Source organism: Malania oleifera, chromosome 7 (assembly GCF_029873635.1).
Source record: "Malania oleifera isolate guangnan ecotype guangnan chromosome 7, ASM2987363v1, whole genome shotgun sequence".
In the NCBI taxonomy this organism is placed as follows: Eukaryota; Viridiplantae; Streptophyta; class Magnoliopsida; order Santalales; family Ximeniaceae; genus Malania; species Malania oleifera.
The window spans coordinates 102,981,388-103,000,928 of record NC_080423.1 but is presented as its reverse complement, the minus strand read 5'-3'; the positions used below and the strand labels follow the sequence as shown (position 1 = coordinate 103,000,928).

Genomic DNA, 19,541 nt, shown 5'->3' with positions numbered 1-19,541 from the left:
ATCTAAATGAATAGATACAGAAAAGGAACCAATTTAAACATCCAATTTTGCAAGTGATCTAGTATCCAAATGATGACAATAACCCTCAAGGAACAAGTAGACGCTGATCAAGCCAATTTTTGAACCTGGAATCCCACATGCTCCTAACTAGAAACCCGTCCACCACCTCCAATTTAGACTCTTTAAGCACAACCACAACTGGGGCAACCTTACCTATAATTTCCTTAATCTGACAACGCTTACCAGAGCAACCCAAACCCCTAATACTTTAGCTCAAGATCTTCATTCCGCCACCTTGCTTCCCCTAGCGTTCATTCCCTTCCCCTCTTAATAGTTATATTGGAAGCCAATTTTTTCTATTCTTTCTCCACTCTTTTTTCTCATGGTTGGAAAGGGAATCTTTCTGCTGAGTCTCCGGCTCCTCCCATTGGCTGCAACTCTGTATTCGTTTCTAATATCTTCAATCAAGGCCCCATAGCCATGTTTTTTCCAGGAATTGCTGAATCTTCCATAGCTGTAACTCCAGCCATATTTGTTGGTGCATCAGTCCTTTCTCTATCTGTAGATCTATCTGCAAGTATCAGTGTACGGTTTGTAGGATCAAAGGGGTAGCAACATGTTCACCTTTTTTATCCAACCAAATCCCTCTATGATTCCAAACTAGATTTTGGATAGACCATCTGATTCAAAACTGCTTCTAGTTACTTAAGTTATTTAGTGTTACTGCTGTGAGTTATTGCTATTTTAGTTAGAGTGAATTAGTGAGGGAGTTGGTAAGGGCAATATGGTCATTGTCATGTAGTTGGCATGTATTAAACAGAGGGAGAAACCTATCACTGTGATTAGGTCTTCCAATTTACCCAATAATTCAACATAGTTGCTGCCAACAAAACCCAAAACCTCATAATCCAATGCAAATCTACGATTATAGGAAGATCATCTGCACCACTAGAGACTGAAAACAAGTACAGAAATTTCCAGAAAACACAGCAGTCACTAAAATAATTCCTGGACGTCACAGCCCTGTCATAATCTCAAGAACTCCTTTCAGATTTTGCAGAATCAACCTCATATATAACCACAGAACCTGCCGATCTATAGGGCTATAAAATTTCATCGCTGAAGGAGGCACCATGTGCCCCCACACAACATCCAACAGCTGGCAGTTCCAACCTTAGCACTAGTGCATGAGAGGTTGTTTAGCCTATCTTTGCTCCAACTTCTTCCCAAGTCAATAAACGGGCAGTCAGCCCTTTCATGTTAATCCATTCCAGTGTTTGTGATCCTAGTCGTGTCACGATGAAGTTGGGGTTCTAACGCTTTGTTACCTTTGTCAGTGATTACTCCAGGATGACTTGGTTGTATTTAATGAAAGATCGTTCTAAGTTGTCTTTTGTGCCTTTTGTTCGCATATAAGTTTGATGTGCTTCAGTACCCAATTCTCTACCTATATGACTAATTCTAGTATGATCCAGTATCATCTTGTGCCCATGCTCCACAACAAAATGGAGTTGCAAAATGGGAAAACAAACATATTCTCAAAGTAACTCGTACTCCATTGTATCCAATGAATGTCCCAAAAGTTTTTTGGAGTGATGTCGAGCTCACTGCTTGCTGCCTTTCTCTCTCATCAATAAAGTGTCATCCTCTGTCCTTGTTTGTAAAATCCCACATTTATCCTCCCAAAGGCTCCTTTGCCCTCACGTCCTTTCCATATATTTGGTTTAAGTGTCCTTTGTCCATTAATTAGATACAAGAATGGATAAGTTGGATCCGTGTGCAACCAAATGTACTTTTTAAGGGCTACTCTTGTACTTGAAAGGGATATCAATGTTATAGCCCTACTTTACATCGAAATGTCACCTTCTTTGAGCCTACACCATACTATTTTGATTCCTTAAGTTCTATTTCCATTTATGAGCCCCTTCCTTTACCTAATATTCCAAATCCTAACCTATTATCTCTACCCAGTCCTCCTACATCTTCATCCGATCTAAGCCCTTCTCATCACTTAAACCATCCTAATTTGCAGAAGTACACATGATAGCCTCCTCTAGCCTCTACTTCTATGCCTCTCGTCTGGTCATCCTATTTCCTAAGATGTTGATGTTCTTATTACCTAGCATCCAAACTCTAATTTTTTGTTACTATGATTTCTTGTCCCTCATATTACTGTTTTGTAAGTAATCTATCTTCTATTGCTCTTCCAAATTCTGTTTCTAGAGCCCTATCCCATTCTAGGTACAGAACTGCAATGGTTGAAGAGGCGCATGCTTTACAAGGGAATGATACTTGGGAACCGGCATCTCTTCCTAGTTCCTTCTAATAAGTCAGTGGTTGGTTGTTGTTTGGTGCACACCTAAAATTCAATCTAGATGGTTTTATGGCTCGTGAAGGCCCATCTTGTTGCTAAGGATACATTCATATGGTCTGGATTATTCAGACACATCCTCTCCTATGGCCAAACCTGTATCAGTACATCATCTCCTTAGCTACCACGTGCCATTGGCCTCCACATGGATGTAAAGAATGTCTTCCTACATAGTAATCATCAAAAGGAGGTCTATATGAAGCAACAACCTGGGTTTGTTGCTCAAGGAGAGTCACAATTAGAGTGTTGGCACAAAAAATCTTGTCTGGTTTGAAGAAATCTCCCAAAGCATTGTTTGGTAGATTCAGTGTTGCAATACTTTAGTTTGATCTTAAAAGGTGCACGGTAGATCACTCTATATTTTATCATCACACTGCCTACTCATTGTGCATATGGATGATATTGATATTATTGGTGATGATGATCAAGGTATACAATGCTTGAAGCATTTTTTACAAACTAAATTTCAAGCCAAGGATTTAGGACTATTGAAATACTTCTTGGGTATAGAAGTACCCAAATCTCGTATCAAGACTGTTTTGTCACCTAGACCTTTTTGAAAAACAGGATGTTGGGATCCAAATTTGTTGATAAACCCATGTTTTAGACCAAATGTGGGTGATTTGTTGATTGATACTAGAAGCTTGTTAGGAAGTTGAACTATCTCACAGTTGACCCGAAATATTTCTCGCAACAAGCATCATGAGCTAGTTTCTTGATTTTCAAAGAATAAATCCTTCAGATACAGTAATTCATATGTTAAGATGCCTCAAAGGTGGACCTGGGAGAGGTATCTTATCTCAAGATTGGGTCACACTTATGTTCAAGATATACATATGCAGATTGGGTTCCATAATCGGCATTGTGTTTTTGTCATTGATAACTTGGTATCATCGAAAAAGTAAGAAACAAATGGTGGTGTCCTGGACGAGTGTGGAGTCAAAATATCGTGCCATGGCCCACAATACATGTGAGCTTATTTGGCTAAAGAACATGTTTGAAGAATTCGGTTTTCCATGCTCTTGGCCTATAGAGTTGATTTGTGATAATCAAGCTACTATTCATATTGCCCCCATCCCAGTCCTCCATGAGTGGATGAAACACATTGAAGTTGATTGTCACTTTGTTCAAGAGAAACTTGGACAGAAGTGAATTATAACAACTAGAAGTCTAAATTCCAACTTGTTGATTATTCATTAAAGGCTTGCGAGATGCTCAAGTTAAAACCATTTGTAAAAAAAGCTAGGAGCATATGGTATATATACTCCAACTTGAGGGGGAGTGTTACTAGTTAGTAGTTACTGTAGTAATTTAGTGCAATTGTTGTGTGTTATCAATGTGTTAGTAAGTGTGAGTCAATGTGTGAGTTAGTAAGGGTAATATGGTTAGTGTAATGTACTTGGCATATATAATAAATAGAGGGAGAGACCTACCATTGTAATTAGGTCTTCCAATTTGCCTAATATTTCAACAAAAATGTTGTGAGGATCCAAACAGTCCTCAATGTCTAACGGCCCTTACATCCCTAACCACCTGACTAGATTTGCTCTCTACTTCAATGGAGACTATAGACCCAAACCTCAAAGACTTGAATGAACTACATCTTTTGTTTCTAGGTTTTGATTTGTACTAGGCTTTGCTTTTTCCACCCATACTTGAGCAGCTTACTTCCTCGATCTTGGGCCCATCAAATAGACAGGTTTCAGAGTGAGGCCTCCTAGCCCAAAATATGTGGTATAAAATTTATTTTTGAACTCAACCAATCTCAGCCCATTATCCAATTCGTTAAGCTTCACACGATTTTTTTTAAATTTCAAAATGGATTCGAGTCAACAAAATATCCAAGGATCCCTCCCTCCCAATTTGACACTTTCCAAACTCTATGACTTCACTTCGTGGGTTTCATCGGAAATTCCTTGTATCTGACCAAAGGAACCTCCATGCTTCACCATCTATGCATAACTAGGCTCATGAGAAGCCCATTGTACACAAGGCTTTGGCCCTCACTTTTCACTATATGAGTAGACCTAGATGTTTTAAAAGTTAAACCCAAAATTTTTTTGTGAAGATTATTGTGCTTTTCCTTTGTAATTGTTCAACACTTTTAAGAAAGCCCACCATCTTGAGGCTTCCTTTCCCTCTAGAATTATCAACAACAATCTCCTTCCAATGTACAAAAGCTTCTCGATTTCAATCATCCCTCCATTATTATTCAAAACAAATCATGTAATAAGAGACTGTTGGATTTCTAGGGAATAAATTAGGAAATTCTATTTTTTTAAATCTGAAATTACTATTTCAGTTACTAGTAGTTTCAGTTTCCTGTTTTCTAGCCTAGAGATCTGCTAATTTGATTTGCTGATTTTCTGGTGATTTGATTTGCTAATTTTGTGGCCTTCCTAATTTGGTGGCCTTCCTCTACTATTTATCTTGTTATCGTGTCTCTTGAAATTCAATAAGAATGGTTATTCTTCTTCTAAAAAATCCTTCATGGTATCAGAGCCTCGTGCTCTTTTCTTCTTATTATGTCGTATAAGTCGGCAATGACCAGCGCCAAAAGAAATCTTACCGGCTCTTCCGGTACTTCTGAAACCATTCCACCCAATCCCACTATTCCTCCCAAGTCTGTATCTGCTGAATACTATTCCCAAAATTCAGCCCTTTATCTCACGGTTACAAAACTCAATGGGCGTAAGAAACCTGGTGCGAACATTGCAAAAAACCATGGCATACAAAGGAGACGTGTTGGAAGCTTCATAGTAAACTAGCAAATTGGAAGCCAAAATCCAAACGTCATAGTCACGCCTACGAAGCCACTACTGAAGAGACTCAGGAGCCTTCTACCAACTGGGATGCAGTCCCTTTTACCAAGGAGCAATTAGAGCAACTGTACAAATTGTTTCAATCTCCAAAACTGTCCTTAACTCCGCCATGTTCTTTGGTACAAAAGGGTAACTCTCTTGCTACTGCGTTTTTAGGTGTTATTCCTAATTCTGTTCATTCTTGGACAATTGATTCTGGTGCAACTGATCATATGACCGGTAGCTCCAAATTGTTCTCATCCTATAGTCCGTGTGCAGGCAATAAAAAGGTCAAAATTGCATATGGTTCACTCTCGGTAATTGCCGGGATAGGAACTATCAAACTCACTTCGTTGTTAACTCTCCATGATGTGCTCCACGTTCCAAATTTGTCTTGCAATTTGTTGTCCATCAGTAAAATTACCTCTAATCATCAATGTCAAGCTAATTTCTACTCTTCTTATTGTGAGTTTCATGAATTGACCACGGGGAGGATGATTGGCAGTGCTAAGGAAAAAGATGGACTCTATTATTTTGACGATGGACCTAAGTCGAGTAGACAATGTCAAAGTACTTGCTAAATTTTGTTTCTGTTTTCAAAGATAATGATATCATGTTATGTCATTATAGGTTAGGCCATCCCAGTTTTCAATATTTAAAATACTTGTTTCCCAATTTAATTCGGAATAAAAGTCCATCTTCTTTTCAATGTGAAGTTTGTCAGTTTGCTAAACATCATCGTGCATCCTTTTCCACCTAACCCTACAAACCAACTACACCATTTACCGTGATTCATAGTGCTATCTGGGGCCCATGTAAAACATCTATGTATTCTGGAAAAAAATGGTTTGTGACCTTTATTGATGATCACACGAGATTAAGTAGGGTTTATTTGATAAAGGAAAAATCTGAAGTGGAAACAATTTTCAAAAAATTTTACACCATGATACAAACACAATTTCAAAAAAATATTCAAATATTGTGGAGTGATAATGGTCGAGAATATTTCAAAAACATTTTGGGCCAAATTTTTCTTGAAAATTGTACATCAAAGCTCTTGTGTTGACACTCCGCAACAAAATGGTTTGGCTGAAAGAAAAAACAAACACTTATTGGAAGTAGCTTGGGCATTACTTTTTACCAATCAAGTACCTAAATATCTTCGGGGTGAAGCCATTCTTACTGCTACATATCTCATAAATAGAACGCCGAATAAGGTTTTAAGCTTTGAAACACCTTTTGATGTTTTTCATAAGTTTTATCTAACAAATCAGTTGTCTTCTTCTTTACCACTAAAGATATTTGGTTGTACCGCTTTTGTTCATTTTCATAGTCATAATCGGTGTTTTAAAAGGCGAGGCGTTTTACCCTCCTTGAGGTAAGGCGTAAGCATTTTGGGACTGTATATTTTTGAATAATTAATAATTAAATTAAATTATATATAGCAAAAAAAAGAGGAAAAAATTTAGAATAAGGGAGAAAAAAATATAATATAATTTTTAAATATCATATAAGCCAATTTTACATAATAAACACAAATAATACATGTTAAAAAATAAGCATTAGCCACATTACTAAAAGAAGAGAAAAACCAAATTAAAGCATCCTCCACTAATTTCCAAGAATATAAAACTAAATGACCAAAGTTCCGAGGCAGATCAAATTGGAAGGGATCCACACGTCAGAGACAGACGAGAAGCTTGGAGGAATCGTTAGAGAGGGAGAAGGAGCTGAAGGAAACCTAGGAAGCTTCGTCGAGTCGTCGAAGAGGGAGAAGGAGCTGAAGGAAAGTTAGGAAGCTTCGTCTAGTCGTCGGAGAGGGAGAAGGAGCAGGAGGCAAGCTAGGAAGCTTCGTCGAGTCATTGGATAGGGAGAAGGAGCTGGAGGAAATCTACGAAAGCTTCGTCTAGTCATCGGAGAGGGAGAAGGAGCTAAAGGAAAGCTACGGAAGCTTCGTCGAGTTGTCGGAGAGGGAGAAGGAGCTAGAGGAATCGTGGGAGAGCTACAAAAGTTTTTCCAAGAGAGGGAAGAAAGAAGCTTTGTCAAGGGGTTTTGACACTCCAAAAATGCGTACACCTTCCCAACTAAGGCGTGAAATGCACGCTTTTCTTCCTACGACGTACGCCTTTTCCCCTAATACGTACGCATTTTAGGCTTTAAGCCTTTCTCGTTATGCCTTAGGGCGTTTTATGCTGAAAATGGGGGTGCCTCAAGAACACCTTTTGAAACACTGGTCATAATCGAGGAAAACTTGAACCCCGAGCCACAAAATGTATGTTTGTTGATTATGCTCCCACTCAAAAGGGGTAAAAATGTTTTGAACCCATTTCCAAAAAAATGTTTATTACCATGGATGTTACATTCTTTGAATTACATCCCTATTTTACGCCTCATCTTTAGGGGGGGAACCAAAACAAAGATTTGGCTGTGTTTCATGATTTTTTCCAAACTAAAGACTCGCAAAATGATCCTTCTCCAACTTTGATTATTCAACCTAAAAACCCAAGCTTTATTATACCAAGAGAAAGTGAATCGAGTTTTTTAGATACTAAAAAGGCAGGTCTTCCTACAGTGCCATCTCATGATGTTCATGATCCTATAATGACTAACAAAGGAGAAACAAAAAAAAAAAAACACCACAACATTGGTACCATTTGACATTGTCTACTCGCGTCAAAGGACAACTCGAAAGAAAGGGTCTTCCAATCCTTTACACTATCCAGAATCTATAAACCCTCCAGGTAATGTCCTCACCGAGCCTTTACCTCATGTTCAGTCCATTTCATCTTCGAGTTCTAAGTCCTCTAGTTCAGAACCCAAGTGTGGTTCCAATCCTGAGTTCAATGATTCTAAACTTCCCATTGCTGTCCGAAAGGGTGTGAGGTCTTGCACCCAACATCCATTGTCCAACTATGTGTCATATGAAAATCTCTTACCTATTTTTCAAGCTTTTACCTCACAATTGTCTTGTATGGAGATTCCTAATACTGTGCAAGATGCTCTGAAAGTTCCTAAGTGGAAGGAGGTTGTCTTCAAGGAGATGAAAGCTCTTGAAAAAAATGGCACGTGGGAGTTAGTTGATCTACTAAGAGGAAAGACAACTGTAGGGTGCAAATGGGTGTTTACAGTCAAGTATAAATCTGATGGTTCTCTAAAACGGTATAAAGCTTGATTGGTCGCCAAGGGATTCACTCAGACCTATGGCATTGATTACTTGGAGACATTCGCCCCAGTCGCAAGGCTAAACTCTGTAAGAGTTCTTTTGTCACTTGCAGCTAATCGTGACTGGCCTCTGCAACATTTGGACTTAAAAAGTGCATTTCTTAATGGAAACCTGGAGGAAGAAGTGTACATGGATGCACCTCCAGGATTTGGTGAAAAGTTTGGCACAAAGGAGTGTAAACTAAAGAAGTCATTATATGGGTTAAAACAGTCACCAAGAACCTGGTTTGAGAAATTCACTCAGTTTGTTAAAATTCAAGGGTATACTCAAGGGCAAGGAGATCATACAATGTTTATAAGACATTCACAGGTTGGGAAGTTAAATGGTACTGATTGTGCATGTAGACGATATAATTCTCACTGGAGATGACATACTTAAGATGAACCGATTGAAGACTTCCCTCTCATCAACATTTGAGATCAAGGACTTAGGATCTCTGAGGTATTTCCTTGGAAAGGAGGTTGCTCGGTCGAAGAAAGGGATTGTTGTCTCCCAATGGAAGTATGTCCTTGACCTCCTTAAGGAGACTGAGATGAGCAGTTGTAGGCCAGCAGACACTCCAATAGATCCCAAATAAAAACTTGGAGATGACAAGTACGGTGATCCAGTGAATACAACTTGGTATCAAAAGTTGGTGGGAAAGTTAATTTACTTATCACATACACGGCCCGAAATTGCTTTTGCTATGAGTTCGGTACGCCAGTTTATGCATTCACCCTACAAGAAACATCTTGAAGCAATTTATCGGATTCTTAGATACTTGAAGAGTACACCAGCAAGGGTTTACTCTTCCAAAAGACCACACAGCAGAACATAGAGGCATACACTGATGCATATTGGGCAGGCTCAGTTATTGACATGTGATCCACATCGGGATACTGTACTTATGTATGGGGAAATATGGTCACATGACGAAGCAAGAAACAGAATGTAGTTGCAAGAAGCGATGTCGAGGCAGAATATAGGGCTATGGCAAACAGAGTTTGTGAGATGCTATGGCTAAAGAGAATTCTTGAAGAGCTGTGGATGCCAGTGAACATGCCAATGAAGTTGTATTGTGACAACAAACCTGCCATGAGTATTGCTCAAAATTCAATACAACATGATTGCACAAAGCATGTAGAGATTGACAGACACTTCATAAAAGAGAAGATTGATAATGGAGTTGTTTGCATGCCTTTTGTCCTACTACTCAACAAATAGTCGATATCTTCACCAAAGAATTTTTCAAACCTAGTTTTGAGCTCTTTGTAAGATATCTACGCTCCAACTTGAGGGGGGGTGTCGGATTTCTAGGGAATAAATCAGGAAATTCTATTTTTTAAAATCTGAAATTACTATTTCAGTTACTAGTAGTTTCAGTTTCCTGTTTTCTAGCCTAGAGATCTGCTGAATTTGTGGTGATTTGATTTGCTGATTTTGTGGCCTTCCTAATTTGGCGGCTGTCCTCTACTATTTATCTTGTAATCGTGTCTCTTGAAATTCAATAAGAATGGTTATTCTTCTTCTAAAAAATCCTTCAAAGACCTCCCTAGATTTCTCATCATTTTTACCCAAGGATAAGTGGATTTTTCTAACGAAAACTCACAAAGTTGTTTAATTCATTTAACTTCATTTGCTAGCAATAAGCACCAAAATTCTTTGCTTCCCAATTGCTTCACTATTCTAACTGCAAGCAAAACAACAACCCACTCAAAGGGAAAAAAATTTCCCATCTATCTTGACTGTAGCATTCATGGAAGAAACCCTCTCAAAAACTCCTTTTCAATTAAGAAAGATCTGAATGAGAACAAAACCAGAGTTTAAATCAGTATAGGTGTGAACTCCTACAACCGGCTCATGGAAGGGAGGTAGGTGAGATTGCTGGAGTGAGAGTGTGGCTTTAACTTAGCCAACCACTCTTTTGGTCCCCGCCCCCCACCCCAAAGTTCCACCAAGCTCTAGGCAAGGAGGGAAGATTGAAACTCCAAGCAACAACCTTCAATTTCCACCCACTTCCCTGTGCCATGACCTTCGTCACGAGCCGAGCTTGTTCGAAGCATTATGCTTGCATGTGACCGCTTGTCTCGTGCGTTGTTTCCATCATGTAAATACTAGTGTAGGTTTATTTTCTAGTAGTAGTTTCTCCCTATGCTAAAGAAAGGCAATATGACCCTCGACCACTTTGGTGTTTCCTAGTGCCAGAGTGAGAATAGCATAGAAAGCTCTTTAGGGGAGGGTGAGTGTTCATCAACTTGTAAAACTCACTAGTTATTGTCATCGTGTTTAGCCTACTTGCCTTCCTCGCTAGACACACAATGTTAACGGAGGTATTGTTAATGAATTACGTTACTTCAATGTTTATTGCTTACTTGCCATTGCTTTCATAAGTTGCTTATTGCTTTCGTTGATATTTACTTAAATGATAATAAAAGTGTTTTGTGGATGAATTGTGGTAAATGGTAGGCTGGCTAGTTAAACAAGAGGGTTTTAACTAGCGCCACATGGTCCATTCACAAAGGTATGAAATATTCGACCCGTGACACCTAGTATCAGAGCTCGGTTAGTTACTACGTGAATCCAGTTGCCTTCGTTGTGGGATTGGGAAAGCTTTGGTAAATGACCATGGTGCCAACCAATGCTGAGAGAATTAGTGTGCTGGAAGCATAGGCTGAGACAGCAGCCAACAATATGGCCACAGAGATGGCCCAATTGATGGAACTTGTTGATAAAGTGGTGGGATCACAAAAGCATCAGGCAAGTTTGATAGGTGAAATGTGAGGACTTTCACCGTACTGTGGAAACCTTGCAAGCTCAAATAGTTGATTTGACTGCAAAGATGAATTTGGTGGTTCTTGCTACAGGAAACTCTTAACACTCCGAGGTTTAGCAAGACCAAGGTACCAGAACCCAGAATGTATGGGGGTGCCCATGATGCCAAGGATTTGGAGAACATTTTGTTCAATACGGAGCAATACTTTCGCACTTTGAGGACGGACTCAGAACAGGTAAAAGTGGATACTACGACTATGTACTTGGTTGGTGACGCCAAACTATGGTAGCACACTACGTATCATGAAATTGAAAATGGACATTGTGTTGTGGATTGTTGGGCAGACTTGAAGAGAGAGCTCAAGGCCCAATTCTTTCCTGAGAATGTTGAGTACAATGCTATGAAGAAGTTCAGAGACCTCAAGCATACTGGTTCAATCATTGAATACGTGAAATAGTTTTCTGCTTTGATGTTGGATATCAAGGATATGTCAGAAAAGGACAAGTTCTATTTTCTTGAGGGGTTGAAACTGTGGGCAAGAACAAAACTTCATAGGTAAAGAGTTCAAGACTTGTCTACTGCACAAGCTGCCGCGGAACATTTGACTAACTATGCTGGTGATAATACAACCTCGTCCAAATGGTTTGGCGTAGGGGGAAACAGCGGAAAGTCTTTCAAGAAGGGCAAACCAAAAAAGTGGGGAAGCCAACTATAAGGCATCAACTTCAAAAGAAGCTTCATCATCTCACGGGTTCGACACACCCACTAGAAAGAGTATAATTTCATGCTACTTGTGTCGAGGCCCTCACAAAGTTGTTAGTGACCGCACAAGGCAACACTCAATGCCTTACAAGCTTCCACTATGGAGCAAGTAGTGGAAAGTGATGGGGAAGAGGAGGATACCCAAAGAATGGGTGCAATGTGGCTGGTGAACGCATTGGAAAAGCAGGCGAAAGCACCAAAAGTTACACAAGCAAAAGGACTGATGTTTGTGGACTTGAGGATTAATGGGAAGAGTACCCGCACTATGGTGGATACCAGGGCTACTCATAATTTTGTTTCACAGGCAAAAGCAAGGAGACTCAACGTATCCTTGGAGAAGGATTCAAAACGCATGAAAGCGGTAAATTCTATAGCCCAGCCTACTCTAGAAGTAGCCAAGCAAGTGACTGTGAAGCTTGGGCAGTGGGTAGGCCATGTGAATTTCACAGCGGTACCATTGGATGACTTCCAAGTCATTTTGGGAACAAAATTCCTGAGGGGTTGAAACTGTGGGCAAGAACAGAACTTCCTAGGCAAAGAGTTCAAGACTTGTCTACCGCACAAGCTGCCGCGGAACATTTGACTAACTACGCTGGTGAGAATACAGCCTCGTCCAAAGAGTTTGGCGTAGGGGGAAACAGCGGAAAGTCTTTCAAGAAGGGCAAACCAAAAGGTGGGGGAGCCAACTATAAGGCATCAACTTCAAAAGAAGCTTCATCATCTCAAGGATTCAACACACCCACTGGAAAGAGTATAATTTCATGCTACTTGTGTCGATGCCCTCACAGAGTTGTTGAGTGCCCTCACAAGGCAACACTCAATGCCTTACAAGCTTCCACTGCGGAGCAAGTAATGGAAAGTGATGGGGAAGAGGAGGATACCCCGAGAATGGGTGCAATGCGGCTGGTGAACACATTGGAAAAGCAGGCAAAAGCACCAAAAGTTACACAAGCAAAAGGACTGATGTTTGTGGACTTGAGGATTAATGGGAAGAGTACCTGCGCTATGGTGGATACTAGGGCTACTCATAATTTTGTTTCACAGGCAGAAGCAAGGAGACTCAACTTATCCTTGAAGAAGGATTTAGAACGCATGAAAGTGGTAAATTCTATAGCCCAGCCTACTCTAGGAGTAGCCAAGCAAGTGACTATGAAGCTTCGGCAATGGGTAGGCCATGCGAATTTCACAGCGGTACCATTGGATGACTTCCAAGTCATTTTGGGAACGGAATTCCTAAGGGAAACTAAGGCAGTACTAATGCCTTTTGCTAGTTCCCTGTGTCTGATAGGAGATCACCCTTGCATGGTGCAAGCCATTGCAAAGAAAGGAGACGATGAGAAGTTCCTTTCAGCCATGCAACTCAAGAAGGGGTTGAGAAAGGGTAAGCAGACATATCTAGCCACGGTGGTGGTAGATGAAGGAGTAGGCCAAGAGCTAGTGCCTACGACCATCCAAGCTGTGTTGGATGAGTAGAAGAAGGTGATGCTGGATAAGCTGCCTCATAACTTGCCTCCACGACGAGGTGTGGAGCATGAGATCGAGTTGTTGCCAAGAGTGAAACCACCTACTAAGGGGCCATATCGGATGGTGCCTCCAGAGCTAGCAGAGTTGAGAAAACAACTTGATGAGTTGTTGGAAGCGGGATATATTCGCCCTTCCAAAGCACCGTTCGGAGCACCAGTGTTGTTTTAGACGAAACATGATGGGAGCATGCGGATGTGTGTAGACTACCACGCGCTCAACAAGGTGACAGTGCGCAACAAGTATCCTATTCCGTTGATTGCCGATCTATTGGATCAGCTGAGTCATGCCAAGTACTTCACTAAACTTGACTTGAGGTCAGGCTACTATCAGGTGAGAATTGCTTATGGGGATGAGCCAAAGACAACTTGTGTGACGCAGTATAGGGCATATGAGTTCTTGGAGATGCCATTCGGATTGACGAATCCACCTGCAACATTTTGTACCTTGATGAACTAAGTATTTCGTGAGTACCTATACAAGTTTGTCGTGGTGTACCTGGATGATATTGTTGTCTACAGCTCCACTCTGGAGGAACATAAAAAGCATCTACGAAAGGTGTTCAACAGGATGAAGGGGAACAGTTTGTATGTGAAGAAAGAGAAGTGCTCTTTTGCTCAGCAAAGCATCAAATTCCTTGGTCATGTGATTAAGCAAGGCCATATCAAGATGGACATGGAGAAGGTAAGGGCGATTCAAGAATGGAAGATCCCAACGACAGTGAAAGAGTTGTGTTCCTTTCTCGGCCTTGCCAACTATTACAAGAAGTTCATAGAGGGGTACTCACAGTGAACTACTCCTATGATAGAACTACTGAAGAAGGGTCAAGGGTGGAATTGGACAGAGAAGTACCAGGGAGCCTTTGATGACTTGAAAGATGCCATGATGAGAGATCCAATACTTGCTCTTCTGAATGTCATGAAACCCTTCGAGGTACAAACAGATGCATCAAACTTTGCCCTTGGAAGAGTCTTGTTACAGGAGGGACATCCTGTTGCGTACGAGAGTCCTGAGCTTAGTGAAGCAGAACGGAAGTACACAACTCAAGAGAAGGAGATGCTAGCGGTGATACATTGTCTCCGCGTGTGGCGATACTACTTACTTGGGTCAAGGTTTGTGGCGAAAACAGATAACTCGGGTGTTAGCCACTTCTTCACACAAGCTGAGCTGGCGGCCTTGCAAACGGTAACACACCTGACTGTGAGTACTATTACCACAACGATGCGAGAGCGCATCAAAGAGAATTTAGCAAAAGATCCAATTGCACAGAACCTCATTAAGCTGACTGCGGAGGGGAAAGCACCTCAGTTTTAGATGGAAGACGGATTGCTGATGACCCATGGTAGCCGACTCTTTGTGCCACGAGCTGGGGATCTGAGGAACACACAATTGAGATAGTGTCATGATACCATATGGGCCGTACATCCATGATGGCAGCACACTTTGGCTTTACTGAAGCAGAGGTATTATTGGCCGCACCTGCGTGATGATGTGGTTGATTATACCCGAACTAGTCTCACTTGCCAACAAGACAAGGTGGAGCGGAGGAAGATTGTATGGCTGCTGAAGCCCCTACCAGTACCATCCAAACCATGGGAAAGTATCTCATTGGACTTCATCACCAACCTACCCAGAGTGGAAGAGGCAGGGTCTATACTTGTGGTTATAGACAGGTTTTCAAAGTATGATACGTTTATACCCGCACCAAAGTACTGTTTGACAAAGGAGACAGCACAACTATTCTTTACAAATATTGTGAAGTATTGGGGTGTTCCTCAAAATATTGATAGTGACCGAGACTCAAGATTCACCGGCAACTTCTGGATAGAACTTTTCAAAATCCTCGGTTCACAACTTGACATCTCTTCGAGTTACCATCCACAGACATACAAACAGATTCAACAGGCTACTAGAAGAGTACTTGCGCTATTTCGTCAATGCCAACTAGAAGAATTGGGTGCAACTACTTGATGTGGCTCAATTCTATTTCAATGCCCAAAGGAGCTCAACAACCAACAAGAGCCCTTTTGAACTTGTTGCAGGCCAGCAGCCATTGTTACCTCACACAGTGGACGAGTTGTACAGAGGAAAGAGTCCCAAGGCGTACATCTTCACCAGAGAATGGAGACAAAATGCAGAGATTCCCCGAGCCTACTTGGAGAAAGCTTCTAAGCAGATTAAGAAGTGGGCAGATCAAGGGAGAAGACCGCAACACTTCACCGTAGGTGACTTGCTGCTTGTTAAGCTCAATCCTAAACAGACCAGGTCACTACGAGGACGAGATAGGAGACTACTTCGTAAATATGAAGGACCAGTCCCCATCTTGGCTAAAGTCGAGAAGGCCTCTTACAAAATTAACCCTCCGACTTGGATAAAAGTGCAGGAGTGTTTCATGTTAGGTGCCTCAAGTCATTCAACGCGCCAACACCAAAGATCCGAGCAGAAGTCAATGAACCAGAGTCGAATTGAAGACAATGCAGCCTAACAGACGTGAAGTTGAAGACATCCTTGCAGGCAAAGAGTTCACATCCTCAAGGAAGAAGCGCGGGAGTTCTTAGTGCAGTGGAAAGGCCTTGGTGACGAAGAAATCAGCTAGGTTTCTGCAAATAATATGCAACCCTTCGTGGACAAAGTAAAAGTGTAACTAGCGTCAACGTCTACGAGGACATCAACCGCATAAGTGGGGGAGTGTCACGAGCCGAGCTTGTTCAGGGCATTATGTTTGCCTTTGACCGCTTGTCTTATGCGTTTGGGATGGGTTTCCATCATGTAAATACTATTGTAGGTTTATTTTCTAGTAGTAGTTTCTCCTTGTGCTAAAAAAGGTAGTATGACTCCTCGATCACTTTGATGTTTCCTAGTGTCAGAGTGAGAATAGAATAGAAAGCTCTTTAGAGGAGGGTGAGTGTTCATCAACTTGTAAAACTCACTAGCTATTGTCAACGTGTTTAGTCTACTTGTCTCCCTCGCTAGACACACAATGTTAACGGAGGGGTTGTTAATGAATTACGTTGCTTCAACGTTTACTCTTTACTTGCCTCTCCTTTCATAAGTTGCTTACTGCTTCCGCTAATACTTGCTTGAATGATAATGAAAGTGTTTTGTGGATAAATTGTGGTAAACGATAGACTGGCTAGTTAAACAAGAGGGTTTTAGGTAGCGCCGCACGGTCCATTCACAAAGGTGTGAAATATTCGGCCTGTGACACCTTGGGATGCCCTTCAAAACATGCAAGTACCCAAAAAAATGTTTTTTGTTACATCAAATGCATTAGGCTAGATTTCAATAAAAGGAAAATTAATGCTCAGCCTTGAATTCATCATGCCAACCCCTAGAAACTCTCAAAATAGAAAAAGTGAAAAAGAAAACACATTTCAATTCCTCTCTAATTGCAGTTGCAGCAATATCAACTATCCAGCACAGCAATAGCATCAACAAATTCATAGGTTCATGTCAGGGAGTTTAAAAAATCATGAGAAATATCAAAATCAGCTTATGCAACACCAAAACAATTTATGATAGTGTTGCATTGATCTAATCAAATAAATATATATAGAATATTGCAAAATAATCCATGCAGCTTCTTTATAACATGAAATAGTTTGTGGTTATGATTATTGATAAGATACAACAGAAACAATGACAGCAATGACAACCAAGCCTTAGCAATAAATTAAAACAAAGAATTATAAAATGTGAATAAAACTACCAATTGCAATTTGGAATATTTTCACTAGGAAGGGGGAAAGAGAATCAACAAGTAAATGCTTTTGCAAAAATTCTGCAAATTCGTACTTCTCAGCATGCAGACGACAGAGTTGCAAAGAAAATGAGTGGAATGTACTGATCATAAGTTCTTTTGCTATTGCCTTCCCAGCTATTGCTCCAATGCGATCCCTCATCTCAGAAGCAGCAGCTGTAGTGAAAGTCATTGCCAGAATATGGGATGGACCAATGCCCTTCCAGAGAGTAAGGGCAAGGGAAAAGGGCATGGGAGAAAATTAATCAAACAGAGAATAAAAATGCCACACCATTAAAAAGGACAAATGCACATTAAAGGCTAAAAACAAAAATCAAACAGCTTTATGTTAGAACTTAAAATTCAATTAAAAAAATTGTGGCCATACCTCACTGAGCAACACTAGAACACGCCCAACCATTGTAGATGTCTGAAATTTAAACCAGCAAAATCAGCCCTAACAACATATGCGTGGGCGTGTGTGTGCACGCATGTGGTGAGAGAGAAAAGAGTTACTATTAAACAGAGATTTAAAAAAAAAAAAAAAAAACCTTTCCACTCCCAGGGCCTGCAACAATCATTAAAGGAATTGAGATGTCACTACAAGCTGCTTCGCGCTGCCTATCATTAAGAGATTGCAAATACCCACAATACTCGAGAGGCATGCCCTTACTTTGTGTAGTCTCAGAAATCCTTGAATTTTTATCTCCAGAAACAAGAGCACTAGCAGAATCCGATGCACCTTCAGTTTCTAAACAATTCCTGACTACAATAGACTCCACATTGATTCTGCTGTTATTTTCCCCATTTTTATCATCATTGAACTGATTTTCCACATGATAATTGCTACTTGATCCATCCCTTTCTGTCTTAGCTGCTGACCTCTGCTCACACAACGCATCAATCTCTTCTAAAATGGACTCATCAAAATCATCATCAAGAACATCTTGTGACGTCAAAGAATCCCTTGAACTAGAACTCGGTGGTCGTTTCATTGGAGTCTTAAAAGAGTTCAACACGAACCCATCTTCCAAAGGAACACCCATCATCCTTGCACTAGAACTATTATCAATTGACTCAATCCTTTCAACAGATACACCCACGTTGTATGGACTGCTCCCACAGCCACCATCCATTGAACTGAAACCCTTAACATAAAACTGCGACAACTTGTTCATTAATACCCCCGCAAGAGGAGCTCTTTTGATGCTAGTAGCCTGACCCGGGGTTTGAAATATATTAGCATCTCCATTACTGAAACCAGAAATAATCAAGGAGGGGTAAAAGACAGGAATTTCATGTTTTCTTTTATGTAGCTACAAGAACCACAATTGAGTTTTTTTGGAACTACATTTCAGCATTTATTTTCTTTTATCTTCTACTCCTATAGTGCAATTTGGTTGCTGAGGATATGTAGGGGGGAAATGAAGAAAATAGAATTTTATCTCTTAAATGCTTATTTGGGACCTCCAATAAATATGTACACAATATATATATAGCCACACACAATTTTACATAATACAACAGCTTCGCTTGGTGTACTTGGTTCAAGTGATTTTGTCACTGATAACAAACTAAAACAACAGAAAACAAAATATTCGACCACTTTTAGATACCCCCTTTTCCTCGATTCTCTCGGCAACCAAACAGGCCGTACATGGGTCGAATCACCCCAAAATAATAATAATAATAATAATAATATATATATATATATATTAAAAAAAAAAACTGAAGCGACGAAACTACTTACTTTTGAGGGGATTGATCAAGTGCCCCGGCGGCGCATCGGGGCCTTTTGCGGGCAAGAAGGGCCTTCGCAGCTCTGAATTTCTGCGAAATCCGAGCCATTTGCTCCTCCGAGATTTCCTCATTTGGCTCACAGTTTTCTTTGTACATTTCGTGCCGTGTGTGTGTGTGTGAGAGAGAGAGAGAGAGAGAGAGAGAGAGAGAGAGAGAGAGAGAGAGAGAGAAGGAGACGGTGGTGGTGGTGGTGGTGGTTTATGCAAAGCTGCAAACACCTGAAGGGCTTATTTTGGATTTGCCGCCGGAGGAAAAGGCGCCGTTTGGATTTTCCCTCGCAGAGGCCAGAGAGACGACATTCAAAATGAAGACGAGCTTCGTGGCAATGATGTAAATACAAAATGTTAAACTCATTTAGTAAAATGTTATAATAAAAACAATATATTACCAATAAAAATATTTTGATTTTTTTTTATATTATGAGAAAATTTACATTCATGTAAGGACGAAATTTAAAGTTTTATATTGATTCCCTTTAAGTTGGAACCATTCAAAAAAATACTATATTAGTATAAAATCATTTTTATAGTCTTTTTTATTTTTTAAATATAAATTTTTAGGGTTTGAAGTGA

General features: G+C 40.4%; 1 protein-coding gene across 4 annotated transcripts in view; it reads right to left on the bottom strand.

The window, feature by feature from the left end:
* LOC131159788 (ATP-dependent DNA helicase SRS2-like protein At4g25120) overlaps nucleotides 1-19,199 on the bottom strand; it is a 95,610-nt gene extending 76,411 nt beyond the window's left edge. For all 4 annotated transcript variants that reach the window (XM_058114956.1, XM_058114957.1, XM_058114958.1 and 1 more), the window contains exons 1-4: nucleotides 18,920-19,199; nucleotides 17,721-18,423; nucleotides 17,558-17,599; nucleotides 17,226-17,389 (exon numbers count right to left, since the gene is read on the bottom strand). In XM_058114956.1, coding sequence (XP_057970939.1) covers nucleotides 17,226-17,389; nucleotides 17,558-17,599; nucleotides 17,721-18,423; nucleotides 18,920-19,065 — 1,055 coding nt within the window. In that variant the 5' untranslated portion in view covers nucleotides 19,066-19,199. The remainder of the gene's footprint in view (nucleotides 1-17,225; nucleotides 17,390-17,557; nucleotides 17,600-17,720; nucleotides 18,424-18,919) is intronic.
* Nucleotides 19,200-19,541: the final 342 nt, after the last annotated feature.